Raw genomic sequence first — 15,589 nt, 5'->3', positions numbered from 1 at the left:
CACTCCTATAATATTATATATTTAAAAAAAATATTATCATTGCTAAATTAATATTCAAATAGGGAAATAATTTTAATGCTGTCAAAATATAATATAAAAAATATAAAAAATAAAATTAATTAATGAAAGGCTCGTATAAATTAACAAAATTTAAAAAAGGTAAATATTGTAGGCCAACTAACGAGCAATTAAATAAGATCTAAAGATTTATTAATAATTAAATAATTAAATTCTCATTCCGTTAGAGAAACAATATACAGCATAAACGTTTCGACTGTACTACAGTCTTTTTCAATACATAAAAATCAAATATTATAATACAAAGTTATAAATATTAAAATAAAAAGTTAGTTAAATATTAAAATACAAAGTTAGTTAAATATTAAAATACAAAGTTAAACGATTCTTCGCTGATGACCAATTTAGACTTCGCAACACACACTTGAAATGTCGAGAAGAAGAACTTGTTAAAACGATAATGTAAGTTGAAAGATTTTTTCATTTTCTCTGATATTAATTTAATTCGCGTAAAATATCCACAGCATGATTAAATGTCGCAAAACTTGAAATCTCAGACCAATCGTTTTACTCATCCATTGGTCATCAGCGAAGAATCGTTTAACATTGTATTTTAATATTTAACTAACTTTGTATTTTAATATTTAACTTTTGTATTTTAATATTTGATTTTTATGTATTGAAAAAGACTGTAGTGCAGTCGAAACGTTTACGCTGTATATTGTTTCTCTAACGGAATGAGAATTTAATTATTTAATTATTAATAAATCTTTAAATCTTATTTAATTGCTTGTTTAGTTGGCCTACAATATTTACCTTTTTTTAAATTTTATAAAAAATAATATTTGTATACGCCATATTGGTAAGGTCACAGATTAATAGACAGATCGCCAAAGGTCTGGATGAAGGAGAGACCAGTATTTCTCACTGATTTCAGCGCCATATCGTAGTAGTGGTCAATGCAGTAACTATTAATACGTTCCCAAGATAAGAGCGTCTCATGCTCATGAACTCGTCCGGCGGCATGTACGAGATTTATCTTTTCGTAGCGTTCGCGTATTTCGGAAAGGACAGAATTTTATGATGTTATAAATAAATAAATAAATAAATAAATAATAAATAAATAAATAAATAAATAAAATATTAACCTGACCTATTATAATTATTTTTTAATAAATGTTTCATTATTATTATCATCTAAGTCTAAGTCGTTTAATTAATTTTTAGTTTTTTAATAATTAATTTAATTTATTCTAATCATTTTAATATGTGAAAAATACTAATACGTATACGTTTTATAATGAATTAATATATTTCGAGAGTCGAATTATATATTTTTAATAATATAAAAGTGTTCAAAAATTATATTTGACTTTTAATTTTAATTATTTTAGCAAAGAGTTCCGAAATCTCTTACACACATAATAGGGATTTTGTTCATCCATATAATTCGCAATTAAGTATATATGTTAATTATTAATTTAATAAAATACAAAATTAAAATTAAAGGTCAAATATAATTTTTGAACATAAATATATTTAACGTATAAGACGGGCAACAAGAGCCAAATCGCGGATTACAATGTGTTATCCTAACGAAACTAAATAATTTTTCGTTAGAATTAAATACCGGTGCACAAGGCACCAAATTTTTTACTTGGACACGGCCAAGATTTTAAATATGAAATAATCTCATATTTTGAGATTTAATTTCAATACCCCTTTAAACCCCCCTACGGAAAATAAATAAATGAATGCAAGAGAAAAATATAGATCCGAAAATCGCTGAATCGGGAATCGAACCCGAGAACTTTCGCTTGCCGGGCGACTGCTCTTCCAGCTGAGCTATTCAGATCCTTTCGATTCTATACTTTTCTCTGTTATATATATTAATGTTGGTAAACAAACGCATTTTTTAAGCCAGCGTGTATCAAATATAAGAGTTTTAACAAGGCTCTGTAATATAAATATAAATTTAACGTATAAGACGGGCAACAAGAGCCAAATCGCGGATGACAATGCGTTATCCTAACGAAACTAAATAATTCTTCGTTAGAATTAAATACCGGTGCACAAGGCACCAAATTTTTTACTTGGACACGGCCAAGATTTTAAATATGAAATAATCTCATATTTTGAGATTTAATTTCAATACCCCTTTAACCCCCCTTTAATAAAAAAAAAAAAAAAAAAAAAAAATTTGGTGCCTTGTGCACCGGTATTTAATTCTAACGAAAAATTATTTAGTTTCGTTAGGATAACGCATTGTCATCCGCGATTTGGCTCTTGTTGCCCGTCTTATACGTTAAATTTATATTTATATTACAGAGCCTTGTTAAAACTCTTATAAATATATTTAATTCGTTATAAAACGTATACCCGTGATAGTATTTTTCTCGTACAAAAATAACTAGAATAAATTAAATTACTCATAAAAAAATAAAAAAATAATTAAATAATTTATATTTTATATGATAATAATAAAACATTTTATAAAAAAAAACAGATTCAATAAATATAAGTATATATATAACATGTACTTATATTTATTGAATCTGTTTTTTAATAAAATGTTTTATAAGCTTAGAAAACTTGACTTCGACGTAACTAGCAAATTTTATTTAATTATTTCACGACGGTTTGACGTAATAAAATGTTTTATTATTATTATATAAAATATAAGTTTAAATTCTTTAATTAATTTTTAATCTTTTATGATTAATTTAATTTACTCTAATTATTTTTGTACGAGAAAAATACTATCATTGGTATACGTTTTATAATTAATTTAATATATTTGTGTTTAAAAATTATATTTGACCTTTAATTTTAATTTTTATTTTATTAAAATTAATAATTAACATATATACTAAATTGCGAATTATATGGATGAAAAAAATCCCCATTATGTGTGTAAGAGATTTCGGAACTCTTTGCTAAAAAATAATTAAAATTAAAAGTCAAATATAATTTTTAAACACTTTAATATTATTAAGAATATATAATTCGGTTCCCGAAATATATTAATTCATTATAAAACGTATACGTGATATTATTTTTCTCACATAAAAATGACTAGAATAAATTAAATTAATTATTAAAAAACTAAAAAGTAATTAAACGACTTAGACTTAGATGATAATAATAATGAAACATTTTATTAAAAAAAGATTCAATAACTAGTAGGTCAAGTTATAATTTTTTATTTATTTATTTATAACATTATGAGCTATTAAGCTCATCATCTCGTTCGCTCTCTGTCTTGCTTTCATTCGGCAAGTCACAAACGATATATGATACTCGTATGTTCCTACTTCAACTCTCGAGAATCTGAAACAAACGAAACTCGTGTCCAATATACAGGGTGTCCGGTAACTAACAGACCAATAATTACAAATGGATTCTTTGGTCAATTTGGGAACGATTTTTCCTCAGCGAAAATGTCGAAAAAGATCATCATTTTTACAACTTTCCAATCTTTGTCATTATATATCTTTATAACTAAGCCTTATATTCAAATTTTATTATAGTAAACTCTACCTGAAATTAACTGAAGAATGTAATTATGTTAGACTTTTAACTCCAAAACGTTTAGTTTTCAAAAAACCTATTTTTTTCAATCGCTTATAACTCGAAAATTATTGACTTCTCTACATTTTTGCTAAGGAAAAATCGTCTCCAAATTGGCCAGAGAATCCGCCCTTAATCATTGGTCCGTTAGTTACCGGACACCCTGTATATATTATATAAAAGTGTATAGCACGTCAGAAGCTTGTGAGCTTACAGCGATAAGTAAAAACAATTGCGTATCTATTTCATTGCGTTTATCTGTTTAAACGCGCGCTTTAATTTTTCCAACGTTTTTGCCTGTTTATATTTTAAAGGTCCTCTCTTCTAAAAATCTTGTTTTAAAGATCCTCTCCGCGAGCAAAATTCGAAAACATAAATTATTTAATATTTTTACTTTATTATTTGTAAATCCTCGGTAATTTCAAAATTTTTCTATTTGAAAATTATTAATTTTCTATTGCCAATTAATTTTATCACAGACTTTACTCTTACTCCCATTGCACTTTCGTTTGCGGTTTTTAGTATACGATTTTTTATCGTAGTTACTGAAAATTATTATTGTGAATTATACTTGTGCAGTGATTTGAAGAATTTACAATTTCGTTGAAATTGTTGATTCTTCAAAAAAATTACGAGATTCGCGGAAATTGCGTGCTTTCTTGGCATTTTCCGTTCGCGGCAGGCGGTTTATTTTTGATTGTTGCAAGTGTTTTTTTTTTTTTTTTATTAAAATAGATAATAATAATGTGAAATAAATCACGATATTTGACAGATGTGCATATATATAGAAATTGTAATACTAATAATATTATATCATAAAATTGTAAATTGTTTCAATTTTTTATAGACTGCGATAAAAGATTTTACATTTGGATAAGAAACTGCGGTAAGTAAAAATATAAAATTCTTGAAAACGTACCAAAAATATTTGATAACGTAAAAAGGTGAACTTTGAAAAATAAGGAACTTAAAAATTGCACTAATAAATGGGCTATATGTGAGCCGTGCGCGGATGTAAGGTGTGTTATATCGAAATTTAATTAATAGAATTGAGAATTAATCCCAATTTTAAGTCTTACAAATGTCCAAGCTAATTTTTTGTACCTCGTGTACATTTTTGAAAGTTATATCGAAAAATTAAATTTCAATATGCGTCTTACATCTCACATTTCGCATACGGCTCACATATAGCCTATTTATCTCTTATACTTTATTTCAACCCTTATAGAAATTTATTACTAGTAACGCCAATTTATCAATTTTATTTCGAGTAATTAATCACTTTTATTTCGAATACTTAAATTACTGTATATTATAGTATTTTAAATACTCGAAATAAGTGATTAATTGGCATAGTGATAAATTTCTACAAGAGAATAAGGAGCCTTCAAATTCTTAATGTAAAAAATTTCAAGTAATTTTCTTTAATAAAATTTAATTAAAAATTTTTGAACACTGTGTTATATCACATTTAAAATCGTGATTATTTCAATAAAAAAACATTTTATGTGTAAAAAATATATTTTTTATATTTAATAAATTTTATATATATATATATGCATATGTAAAATATTCTCTTTCTCTTTCTCTCTCTCTCTCTCTCTCACACACACACACACACACACAACGGGGGCCAAATCTCTCAAATTGGTCTCATGATCAATTAGCCTGGATTCGCACCAGGGGCAAAGTCTGTTGGTAATGTCAAACGAATTTAGCCTGGACTTGCACCAGGGGCAAAGTCTTTTGGTCGAGTCTACGAAATTTAGCACGGACTCGAACCAGGGGCAAAGTGTGTCGGTAAGGGGCACAGTCTATCGCATGAAGATGGCGGTCTCTTCTTTAGGCAGGCCTTTGGCGATCTGTCTATTAATCTGTGGTAAGGTACGGTTCGTACGAACTGTATTGTACGATTTGTTTTCTGTTTCAGGTAAAGCCTTGTGTCCACGATCCGAGAATTCGGTCCGAGAAGTTTGTAGCCAATAAAATAGCCGCTTTTCTGTAAAAGCTGCAAATTGATTGGTTACAAACTTCTCGGTCCGAGAACTCGGACCAAATTCTCGGATCGTGGACACAAGGCTTAAGATATAGAGGAGCAAATTTTTTGGTTGTGCCTTACAGGAAAAGGCGGGGATGGGGCCTTTTCCCCAAAAACAAAATAATAATAGGAAAAATTAATAAACCTGAAAAATAGGCCAGATAACGAGCAAAAAATTTTTTTAGATGTAGAAATAATTGAAACTTATTTATTTGTATTATAAAAGTATGATGAAGTTCAATTATTTCTACATCTAAAAAAATTTTTTGCTCGTTATCTGGCCTATTTTTCAGGTTTATTAATTTTAAATTATACACGAGCGTTTTGTTATTTTTATGGCTTTTTTATAATAATAGGACTTAAATAAGATCGAGTACACTGAAAAAAAAATTTTGTTAGATTAACAAAAATTCTGTTCGAAAATGGACGAAACGGAATTCTGGTTGAATCTACCAGAATTCCTTTTAATACAACAAATATCTTATTTGCACCAATAAACTGATTTGTTGTACAAACAAGATGCTTATTGCATTAAAAGGAATTCTGGTAGATGCTTGTTGCATTAAAAGGAATTCTGGTAGATACTTGTTGCATTAAAAGGAATTCTGGTAGATTCAACCAGTAATTCCGTTTCGTCCATTTTCGAACAGAATTTTTGTTAATCCAACAAAATTTTTTTTCCAGTGTAGGATTTTCTTGTTACAAGTAGTTTCAGCGGTAATAGTTTAATTTATAATTTAATTAAAATAAATGTACTTTGCGTTTATAATTGATATATTAGTTATTAAACATGTATTGTACATATATTATATATATAATTTTTTTTTTATACATATACATTATTACATCATTGTAACATATAAAATACGCATATATATATTTATAACTTTTTAAAAAATTATATGTATTTTTTATATGAGATAAATAAATAATTGTTTTTTAATTATAAAATTGATTTTACTGTTTTTTTTAATTATAAAATAATAAAAAGAAAAGGGGAAGAAGAGGAGGAAGCGTGTACGAAAATCCTTTTTTGTACTGGAACTGTACTGATGTTGTACTGGTATCGTACTGATACCATACTAGTATTATAAGAGTACAGCCTATGATAAAATTTTATTTCAATATACAGTGGTGATACAGTGGCGCTACAGTAGCCGTACCGCGTACTAATACGGTGTATTGGTAATGTACTCCTACGGTACGCACGTACGTGGTAGGTACCGTACTGATACATAAAATACGACGTACGCTCTCCGTACCGGTACCGTGGAAGTATTTTGTTATCTGGGATATTGTAGTACAGCGTATCATCATTGTACCTGTACTACGTATTAGTGCGTATTATCGGTACATATCGTACAATACAGTTCGTACGAACCGTACCTTACATATTTGTATACGCCGTATTGGTAAGGTACGGTTCGTACAAACTGTATTGTACGATATGTACCGATAATACGCACTAATACGTAGTACAGGTACAATGATGATACGCTGTACTACAATATCACGTATTGGTTTTGTACTGTTACCATACGGTTACTCCGTATGCTGCCATCTCGTGGCGGCACAGTAATAGTACAGTAGCGGTATTTTGTGCAGGAATCGCACGCTTGGTTATCTGGGAATATGGTTTATCATTCATATACCGTTGGCTATAAAAGGTTACAATTGTCAAATAATTGATTATGCACAAATGCATAATCTTTTTAGAATCGTTATACATTATTAACTGTCTTCAATGGCTGTTTTGCATCGCGCTTTGTTCACGTGGTTTAATTTGTTAATATTTTTGGTCCTGCTAGTCCTGAAGCTTGACCAAAGAATACAATGGAACTGGTTTATTGTTTTCATTCCAATGTGGCTTTACAACAACATTCTTCTTATGTACATTATTTTCAACATGATCTCACATTGCAAGAACGGACGTCTCAATAGTTTGCACAGAGAGGCAAGTATTTGGTCAATTTTCAAGTCGCAGTTCAACAAGATGTAGACTTTCTTTTGCATAGTTAAAATTATTCCAAATTTGTTTTTGCATGTATATATGTATATACAATTTATAAAAATGTTGGATTTAGAAATATGGAGGTGCAATAATGTTATAAAAAAAACATTCAGTTTTAATTAAAAAAAAGAAAAATTATTACCTTTCAGTATGCAGTAACAATGTTATTGTTTCAGGTATGGTATATAACAGCTGTGCTCCTGAAACTATGTGCTCAGATCCTGATTTGTTCAAAATTAGAGGCACCTGAGTGGTCACTTCCAGCGAAAGTGGTATTGGCACCCTTCTGGCTGCTCCTTCCAGCATTAGCAGTCGATGTCTTTATCCATTTGATACATCAATCTAGATATTGACAATGGATAAGTGCCAGCTTTCTGCAAACTACCTGAGGACTTATATACGTATGGTTACATTAATAAAATATCGATATTATCATTACTTTTTATATAAAATCAAATATATAATTATATATATACTTGTTATTTTTATAAATTGCTTATATTCCATCATATTTATTGGATAATAAAGTATTATCTTGTCACACATACATATTAATTTATATCAGTTACATAAAAATTTATGAATATACTCTATTAATTTAAATATTTGGTGCTACTAAATTTTTTCTGTAAAGAAATCAATAGATTAATCCTTATGGGAAGGTCTGAAAATGTAATGTATAAGTTGTCACAAGATATAAGTCTAGTCTAGTTTACTATAAATACTTGGTATTGCACAAGGCCAAATAGGACAGAGAGTTAAAAATAAGTAAATTCATAACAGTGCTTGTCGTAGCAATTCTCTCATCAGTAACTGAAAGAGCATCTTCTGGTTAAAATCACAAATTTATGCTATAGCTAGTGAGTCCGTTTATGTGAAAAAAATAAAAGCAGTGAACAATTACACACAAGAGTTTCTCTTATGATTACGCAACATCATTAACTTCGTTAAGAAAAGTCTTGTCTTGCATTGTGTACTGAATGATTATTGTGACAAACATCTGTGAAGAATAAATTGATAGCAGCTGTAGAAAAAACAAAATGATCAATGTAAATAGAATGTAATTATGGCATGAATGAATGGAAAAGACCAGCAACATCTGCCAGTCTGCTGACATTGGTCGTCACAAAATATAGCAATTGGATAAATTTCTATCAGTCTTATATTTTCTTGTGCACATTTTTCTCTTGATATATACATATAATTTAATACATAAGAAAATATATATATATATATTCTCTGATTCTATCTCTATAATTAAATCTTGAAATAAAAGTATGTACACATTAAACAGTTATTATTAGGGAGTGATATTTTTTTTCTATAAATTCAGTTTATTTGTGTGCAACTAATAAAATAAGTGATTTTTTTCATAAAAAATTTATAACTGTATAAAAGTTTCTCTAATTGATTTCTAGGTGACAATGTGGTTTTTTATACTTTTTTATTCATTATTTATATTACGAAAATCTGAAACTGCAAGTGATGTAATATCTGTAAAAGAAGTGAAAGCTGGACACTTAGCTGAGCTTCCATGCTTAAGCATTGATGAACATCATCGTTTTATGTTCTGGCAACTTGGAAATAACGATGTCATTGGTCCAGGAAATCCTTTAAATGCAAAGAAATATAATTATGAAGTATTGACTGGCACACTTCAGATAAGAGTAAGTGTTCAGATGTTTTACAAATATATTCTAGATTTTCTTTCTTTTATAAACAATAGCTTAGTTGTGTAGTAGAAACTTAAATGTGTAAATAAATTATATTTTATAATTTTATGAAGTACAATATGTGTATCTTTACAATTTATGTTTATAATGCTTATAGGGTGTGTCAACAGCAGAATCTGGATTTTATAAATGTATTTCGAAAGGTTTATTCGACGAGTCTAAATTGAAGATTAATTCTGTTGAATTAATAGTAAAAAATGATTGGGAAAAAGTTTGGGAAAATGATTTTGAGGTACCTCTTATAATTATAAAAAATATATTAAAGTGTTAAGTAACTACATTGAATTATACTTAAATTTTATTAAAACTTACTTTGCTTAGACAAATCTGTTACGAGGAATGACTGCTGTTATGGTATTGGTGCTTGCTATAGCTATTGTTCTTCTAATTATTACCGTTAAAAGAAAGAAAAGTCAAAGATTCTTTGGTAAGTTTTTTTGTAAACATATGACTAGAATAGGATACACTTTTCTATAAATTTCTATAGAATTCTCTCTCTATAGAATCTTTAATTTATTTTTACAGATCTCGAAGAGTCGAGAGATAATTCTCCAGCACGATATACGCCGAATAATGCGCCCGGTGTTTCATCAAGTGCCGAGAATGCTGGAGTTGATAATGCCGCTGTTGACATTGATTTTCCTAAAGTATTTAAACAAATGCAGAAAGAACAAGCAATGCCGTAGATTGTAATTGTAAAATAGGAGAATTACAACAGGAACTTTTTAAGAATATTTGATATAAGAGAGAGTGTCTCTTCTCTTTAATTTTGAATTTATTTTATTTTACACAAATTTCTCCGTACTATTATTGTATAAGATAATATGTAGTTCAAATTCATTACAATAAATATATTGTAAAAATGTAAAATATGACTAATAAAATCTATATTCAAAATGATTTATAAAATTCAGATTGAGAACAAATAACCAAAGATTATACGAACCATAAATTAAGAATTTTTTAGTTGTTTGAAAAGTTATTATCTATTCAATAATCTTTTCGTATGTATAGATTAGACATACCTTAAGTGAATCCTAATAATACTCTTGTAAATCAGTTCTTGCTGCTTCCACAGGGAAATGTGTGCTAGGTGTGGTATCCATCATATTTTCCGAAGTTCGTGTTTCCTCTTCCTCTTCCTCTTCCTCATCATCATCCTCATCCTCGGGTTCTGCTTCAGTCTCGAGTAAACGAATCTTCCTATTATTTTTGCTCAAGATGGCAGCTACTTTTCGAGGACCGCTAACTGCTAGTCTCGCGGATATTCCTTGGAACGGTTTTGGCCACGTTGTACCAATGATATCGACCAAACTCACCGTATCGTTTTCATTCATAAAGGTAGATGCGTCATGCAATTGCACTTGCACGAGAGACGATGCATGAGTATGTTTGTTTAATATAAGTAAACTAAGATAATCTTGCGAGTAAAATTGTAAATCTGCTATCACAATATCTGTGCTTTCTCCTATATAAAACATACAAAAAAGATTATTTATTTTTGTTCTGTAACAAATAAGATAAACTTTAATATGATTGTACATGCAATATGATGCTACCAACCTTGATTCACATCTATTGTAACAGTGTTTATACCAAGAGCTGCAGGTTCCGCAGATGAATATTCGATATTAAAAAGTTTAAAAATGTTGCTGTCAGCGTCGCTCATAGCTAATAAGAGATTTCCATTGTTTGCTTCAATCTGCGAGGATACGAGAGATGCAAATAATGGTAAAGACGTTGAAACCATTATAAAGTGCTCGATTAAACCCTGATAGGCTTCTGCGAAAACATTTTCTACAGCCGTGACTAATTTTTCATGGGACTGTAGTAAGGATAAGTTAAAATCCTGTTTAACTATATGTGCGTAATCGCGCAAACAATTATTCGTTTCGAGCATGGCGGCCCATTCGCTTCCTTCCGAAGTCAGAGGAGTTTGTAGATTTTCGCGACGCAGATATTGACCCAATTTTTCTAGATTTATCTTGTTCGTTCTCGGCACAGTTTTATCAAAACCATTGAGAAATTCGGCGATAAATGTTAATTCCTGTTGACTTACGCGACTTACTTCCGAGGGTGCTTTCTCATCTGTTAATTGGAGGATAGCTACATACAACCATCTGTAAATGCAACGACAAAATTAAAATTAAATATAAACAGTAAATTAATTAATCACTCGATTTGTAATTCGTATATCATACCGGAAAAATGCTTTGTAATTGCGCATACTCTGATCTATAACTTGCTCGATTTCATACGACTTTGCCAGGAAAGCCTCGGATTCATTGATGGCATTAGTAACGAGCGTTTCATCGCGTGATCCTAATGCTTCGTATATGTTACCTATCCTCACCATGCCTCTTAATTCGGCTAACTGATAAACTAAGGCCATACCGACACTAGTTAAATTTTTTGAGACCAATTTCTGCAAAAGTATAATCAAATATTAAAAATATAATTTTAAAATTGGAACGTGATACACAGATGCAATTAAATTAAAAAAATATGTATACAAATACCTGTATATTACTGTAACACATCTCAATACTATGCCCAAATTTTTTTAATCCTTTCTCCGTAAGATCCCGAAGTAGAAAATGTTCTAAATTCTTCGTAGGTATTCCAATCATTAACAGTTCTAAGAAATCTGCAGCCATACTACCAGGTGGGTTTGCTTCCGTGTATCGCGTGAGTTTTTCATCCATTTCCAAAAGTATTGTCTCCCAAGCTTCACAAGTAGCCATTAAAGTACGTGAGAGATAGTCTTTTAAACATTCTATATTAGCTTGAATTTGTGCAACCTGAGAATAGAATGCATAATATTCTAAATTTAATGTTTCTTCCTTACATTATTTTAATTTATTACATGATACTTTGAGAAATAGTGCTTTTTGCATTAAAACTTTTGTTATTAATGCAATTAAAAAGTGCATTATATGTAAAAAAAAAAAAACCTTAAGAAATGCTATGCTCTTCTCAAGTAACGAACAGGCTACTCTAGTTGTTTTAATACAACTGTTATCTCTCCATGTAATCCATATTGGGTCACCAGATCCCCCTATGATTTGTAAAATTGGTCCATTGCCTACATTTATGATGCCACAATAAAACATTCCAAAAATATACATTAAGACCGCACCATTTTTCTGGCCAATCTACAAGAGATACATGTAACTATTATTCATTATAATCTTAAATATTCTATAGTAGTATTGTGTCTTATAATACTTACAAAGAGCATATCTAAAGTGTGAGATAAAAATTCTTTGCGTTCAGGCTCTGTACTATAACTTCTGATTAAACTGGGTAGAGGTGGCAGATAATAGCCTGTAGGTTCATTAGTTTTATCATCCATTGGTAGATTCTCATATTCTGACAGCGACAACCATTTAACACAGACAGTTAATTCGTTTGTTGGCAATTTGGTTTTATGAATAATGTTTTTAGTTTCAACATCAACAAGACAGAGTAGTTTGGATATTTCGTAGCACACTGCGAGAAGCTTGCCATCAGGCCTCCATGAAAGATGGATAACTGTATCGGATTCATCTTGAGGACTCAACAACCAGACTCTTTGCCACGTGAGCCTATGAAGAACGACTTCACCTGGAATACGCTAAAGATATTGATATCTTTTAAGATAAAAAAAAGTAGTTCTAAACTCTTCTTTTTTTTTATAAAAGTTGTGAATTAAAAAATTTGATTTTTTTCTAAAGAATTAGAAAAAGAAGAGAAATAAAGTTAACTTTACCTAATATCGAACAGGTACATTCTTTAAAACATCGGCTTTCAGAAACTAACCTTTCACATTACTAATTGCCAAAAGATCCATTTTCGGTGACCACAGCATCATCGTTACTTCAGCAGGAAGTTGACGTTCCTCTAGCTGTCTCATAGTACCAGCCATAACTTTAAATTTCTTTCGCTCCAATGTTTTTTAAAAAGAAAATCCTCGACAGTTTACTAACCAGTCATTGCGCGCCTTGCCTTTATTTATGTTTTATAGCGTCTTCCATTGGAAAAAAACTCGCTGGCACTCAGTGCCCCCTAGTTTTTAATTTTTTATGGAGATTACACAAAACGCCACCAGTTCTAAATAGTTTTACACTTTCAATGAAATAAAGACATTAGAACTCAGTTTTAACAAAAACGGCGCAGTGTTGAGAGGAAAAGACTTTGAGGTTAATTAGCACAGCTGCCAGCTGCATTTATCTGGATCTCTTTTTATTTTTTTTATATATATTTTACAATGACGAGTGAAAAAAACGATTTAAAAGCTATTTACTTAAAAATAAACTCATTAGAATCAATATGTTGTGAAGTGGACAAAAATACATACTATCGATTGAAACGTAAGTAAATTATTTTTTCTACGATTAATGAGAATGTTTGTTGATTAAGCACAATTCGTAGATTTAAAACTTATTAATTACTATTACCTAAATAAATTCAGCAAGAATATATATTTTATAGATATCAATAACTATGCGGTGGATTTTGTTCTTCAATTAGTAGAAAGAGAAATATTAAAATTAGAAGAAAGTATAGTTTCATTAGCTCTTTCTTTTGATGATACAACATTGTAAGTATTTGAAGCTCTATTAGTTATAATCAACAAAATATATAAAATTTATTATATTATATATATTAATATACTATATATATATATATATATATATATATGTATATTAAACTGCTTAATCCTTTTATTACAGTATTCCAGTGGTTTTAAACAATGATTGTGGTTTAACTTCATCAAATACAGAAATAAATCTTCAGGATGAGAATATTTTTACTGCAAGTCAAAATGATGTTTGTACAAAAAAATTAGAAGATTGCAATGATGATAGTGGTATATACTACACATATATGTTTACTATTATACATCTAAAATTAGTAAGTTGAATGATAATGCGTTACATTCTCACAAATTTCTTTTTACAGATAAATTATGGACCATCCCTGAAACGAAATTTCTGTTGGATAAATACAATTCATACCTTTCATTAGTGGGTCCAATGAAAAGGTACAAAACTAAAAAAGTCATGTGGAACCGAATTGCCCAAGATTTAAAGGAAATTTTGAACATTGAACGGACTGGTGTGCAATGTGAAAATAGATATAAAACGGTTATAAAAAAAAAGAAAAAATCAATAGATAATAACAGCAAATCAGGTTCTAGCAGAATGGAGGTTGAGTATGAAGAAGAACTGAAGAAAATTTCAGCAGCAGACGATAGTATCGAACCAGAAATTTTAAGAGGTGTAACAAACATCAAAAATAATGTAGCATTGAAATCGTGCAATCTAAAAATATCAAACACAGAAGTTAAAAAGAAGACTAAGAAATCTTTGCAAGATATTTTATATGACAATGCGGCTATTTAAAAATCACTGAGCAGAAATAATTTTAAATTATTATCAAAAAACCATGTTTTTGTTAAACAAGTAAATTAATGAAAATTAATGTGTATATGCATTACAATATATTCAATACAATATTCTCTTAATTTGAACGAAAATTATAAATAACTTATGCGTAACATATATTTTTGGACTCCTAAATAAAAAATATATTATATTATTTGCAAAACATAAGATAACATTTTTTATTCGAATAGTCTCAACTGCTCTTTTAGCTGAATGTTTAGAAGCAATGAAAAAAATCGAGGATCTACGAAAAATTTAAGTACATTTCTAGGATTTTTTTATATGATATAAAAAAAATATATGGTATATAAATTGATTTTTTAATTTTTTTATTAATTTTTAATTACACACACACACACAAATAGATTCTTATTATTTAAAATAGTTTTTATTTTTGTTCTTTATTTACATATGCATACATATACAAAAAAATAAAAATAATATGATAGCCTTTTTGCTGACATTATCTCTCAATATTTGCATCCGTGTGCTCACGTATTAGTGTTTGTACCTACATGGACGCTACTACATATGCGATGTAAGAGAGACAAAGATGGAATGATGCTCTCTCCTTGTCAAGCAGTCAGCATGTTACCACAGAAATTTCCCCTGCTCCTTATGAATCTAGTGAGAATCTTATCGTCCAGATATTTCATAAAATAAGTGACATAACTTCGTGAATTTTTTTTTAATATATTCTTTATATAATAAAGCAGTCCTCTAAAAGGCCGGATTTTACATTTTCGCTCTTAAAAATTTATAATAAATAAAATACGGACTCGCGGCTAAC

General features: G+C 29.2%; 4 protein-coding genes across 7 annotated transcripts; 3 read left to right on the top strand and 1 right to left on the bottom strand.

Annotated features, from left to right (window-relative positions):
• The first annotated feature begins 7,177 nt into the window (after positions 1-7,177).
• Positions 7,178-8,184, top strand: LOC114945568 (transmembrane protein 60-like). Its single transcript, XM_029321826.2, has 2 exons — positions 7,178-7,580; positions 7,814-8,184. The coding sequence occupies exons 1-2, from the start codon at positions 7,371-7,373 to the stop codon at positions 7,988-7,990; spliced, it is 387 nt and encodes a 128-aa protein (XP_029177659.1). The 5' UTR covers positions 7,178-7,370; the 3' UTR covers positions 7,991-8,184.
• On the top strand, positions 7,974-10,270 carry LOC114945565 (uncharacterized). Of its 4 annotated transcripts, none has more exons than XM_029321824.2 (5): positions 7,974-8,038; positions 9,056-9,304; positions 9,468-9,602; positions 9,692-9,797; positions 9,896-10,270. In XM_029321824.2, exons 2-5 carry the CDS (start codon positions 9,062-9,064, stop codon positions 10,054-10,056), a joined length of 645 nt encoding a protein of 214 aa, XP_029177657.1. In that variant the 5' UTR covers positions 7,974-8,038; positions 9,056-9,061; the 3' UTR covers positions 10,057-10,270. The 4 variants fall into 4 exon arrangements, with proteins under 4 accessions (XP_029177657.1, XP_029177655.1, XP_085337469.1 ...); XM_029321822.2 differs by lacking the exon at positions 7,974-8,038 and adding an exon at positions 8,298-8,686; XM_085481343.1 differs by lacking the exon at positions 7,974-8,038 and adding an exon at positions 8,300-8,497.
• APC4 (anaphase-promoting complex subunit 4) lies at positions 9,895-13,566 on the bottom strand. Its single transcript, XM_029321821.2, has 8 exons — positions 13,172-13,566; positions 12,603-12,976; positions 12,325-12,525; positions 11,890-12,171; positions 11,572-11,795; positions 10,934-11,490; positions 10,396-10,838; positions 9,895-10,012 (listed from the first exon to the last, which is right to left on the bottom strand). The coding sequence occupies exons 1-7, from the start codon at positions 13,275-13,277 to the stop codon at positions 10,408-10,410; spliced, it is 2,175 nt and encodes a 724-aa protein (XP_029177654.2). The 5' UTR covers positions 13,278-13,566; the 3' UTR covers positions 9,895-10,012; positions 10,396-10,407.
• On the top strand, positions 13,208-15,115 carry LOC114945567 (uncharacterized). The gene is made up of 4 exons (XM_029321825.2): positions 13,208-13,722; positions 13,844-13,952; positions 14,086-14,222; positions 14,315-15,115. Exons 1-4 carry the CDS (start codon positions 13,620-13,622, stop codon positions 14,755-14,757), a joined length of 792 nt encoding a protein of 263 aa, XP_029177658.2. The 5' UTR covers positions 13,208-13,619; the 3' UTR covers positions 14,758-15,115.
• Positions 15,116-15,589: the final 474 nt, after the last annotated feature.

The sequence above is a fragment of the Nylanderia fulva genome, unplaced genomic scaffold (assembly GCF_048542155.1).
Source record: "Nylanderia fulva isolate GAGA-0341 unplaced genomic scaffold, ASM4854215v1 Scaffold175, whole genome shotgun sequence".
Taxonomy (NCBI): domain Eukaryota; kingdom Metazoa; phylum Arthropoda; class Insecta; order Hymenoptera; family Formicidae; genus Nylanderia; species Nylanderia fulva.
Note: the sequence above shows the minus strand (reverse complement) of the source record. Positions and strands in the feature narration are given on the sequence as shown.

What these genes read in the sequence shown, in the direction of transcription:
- LOC114945568 (XM_029321826.2), top strand. Translation starts at nt 7,371, where the DNA reads ATGGCTGTTTTGCATCGCGCTTTGTTCACGTGGTTTAATTTGTTAATA. An exon ending in TCAATAGTTTGCACAGAGAG is followed by an intron (nt 7,581 to 7,813) that starts GCAAGTATTTGG and finishes TTATTGTTTCAG; the next exon opens with GTATGGTATATAACAGCTGT.
- LOC114945565 (XM_029321822.2), top strand. An exon ending in TTTGGGAAAATGATTTTGAG is followed by an intron (nt 9,603 to 9,691) that starts GTACCTCTTATA and finishes TACTTTGCTTAG; the next exon opens with ACAAATCTGTTACGAGGAAT. An exon ending in GAAAAGTCAAAGATTCTTTG is followed by an intron (nt 9,798 to 9,895) that starts GTAAGTTTTTTT and finishes TTATTTTTACAG; the next exon opens with ATCTCGAAGAGTCGAGAGAT.
- APC4 (XM_029321821.2), bottom strand. Translation starts at nt 13,277, where the DNA reads ATGGCTGGTACTATGAGACAGCTAGAGGAACGTCAACTTCCTGCTGAA. An exon ending in AGAGCATAGCATTTCTTAAG is followed by an intron (nt 12,172 to 12,324) that starts GTTTTTTTTTTT and finishes TTCTATTCTCAG; the next exon opens with GTTGCACAAATTCAAGCTAA. An exon ending in TGTGTTACAGTAATATACAG is followed by an intron (nt 11,796 to 11,889) that starts GTATTTGTATAC and finishes ATACTTTTGCAG; the next exon opens with AAATTGGTCTCAAAAAATTT.
- LOC114945567 (XM_029321825.2), top strand. Translation starts at nt 13,620, where the DNA reads ATGACGAGTGAAAAAAACGATTTAAAAGCTATTTACTTAAAAATAAAC. An exon ending in TACATACTATCGATTGAAAC is followed by an intron (nt 13,723 to 13,843) that starts GTAAGTAAATTA and finishes TATATTTTATAG; the next exon opens with ATATCAATAACTATGCGGTG. An exon ending in AGATTGCAATGATGATAGTG is followed by an intron (nt 14,223 to 14,314) that starts GTATATACTACA and finishes TTCTTTTTACAG; the next exon opens with ATAAATTATGGACCATCCCT.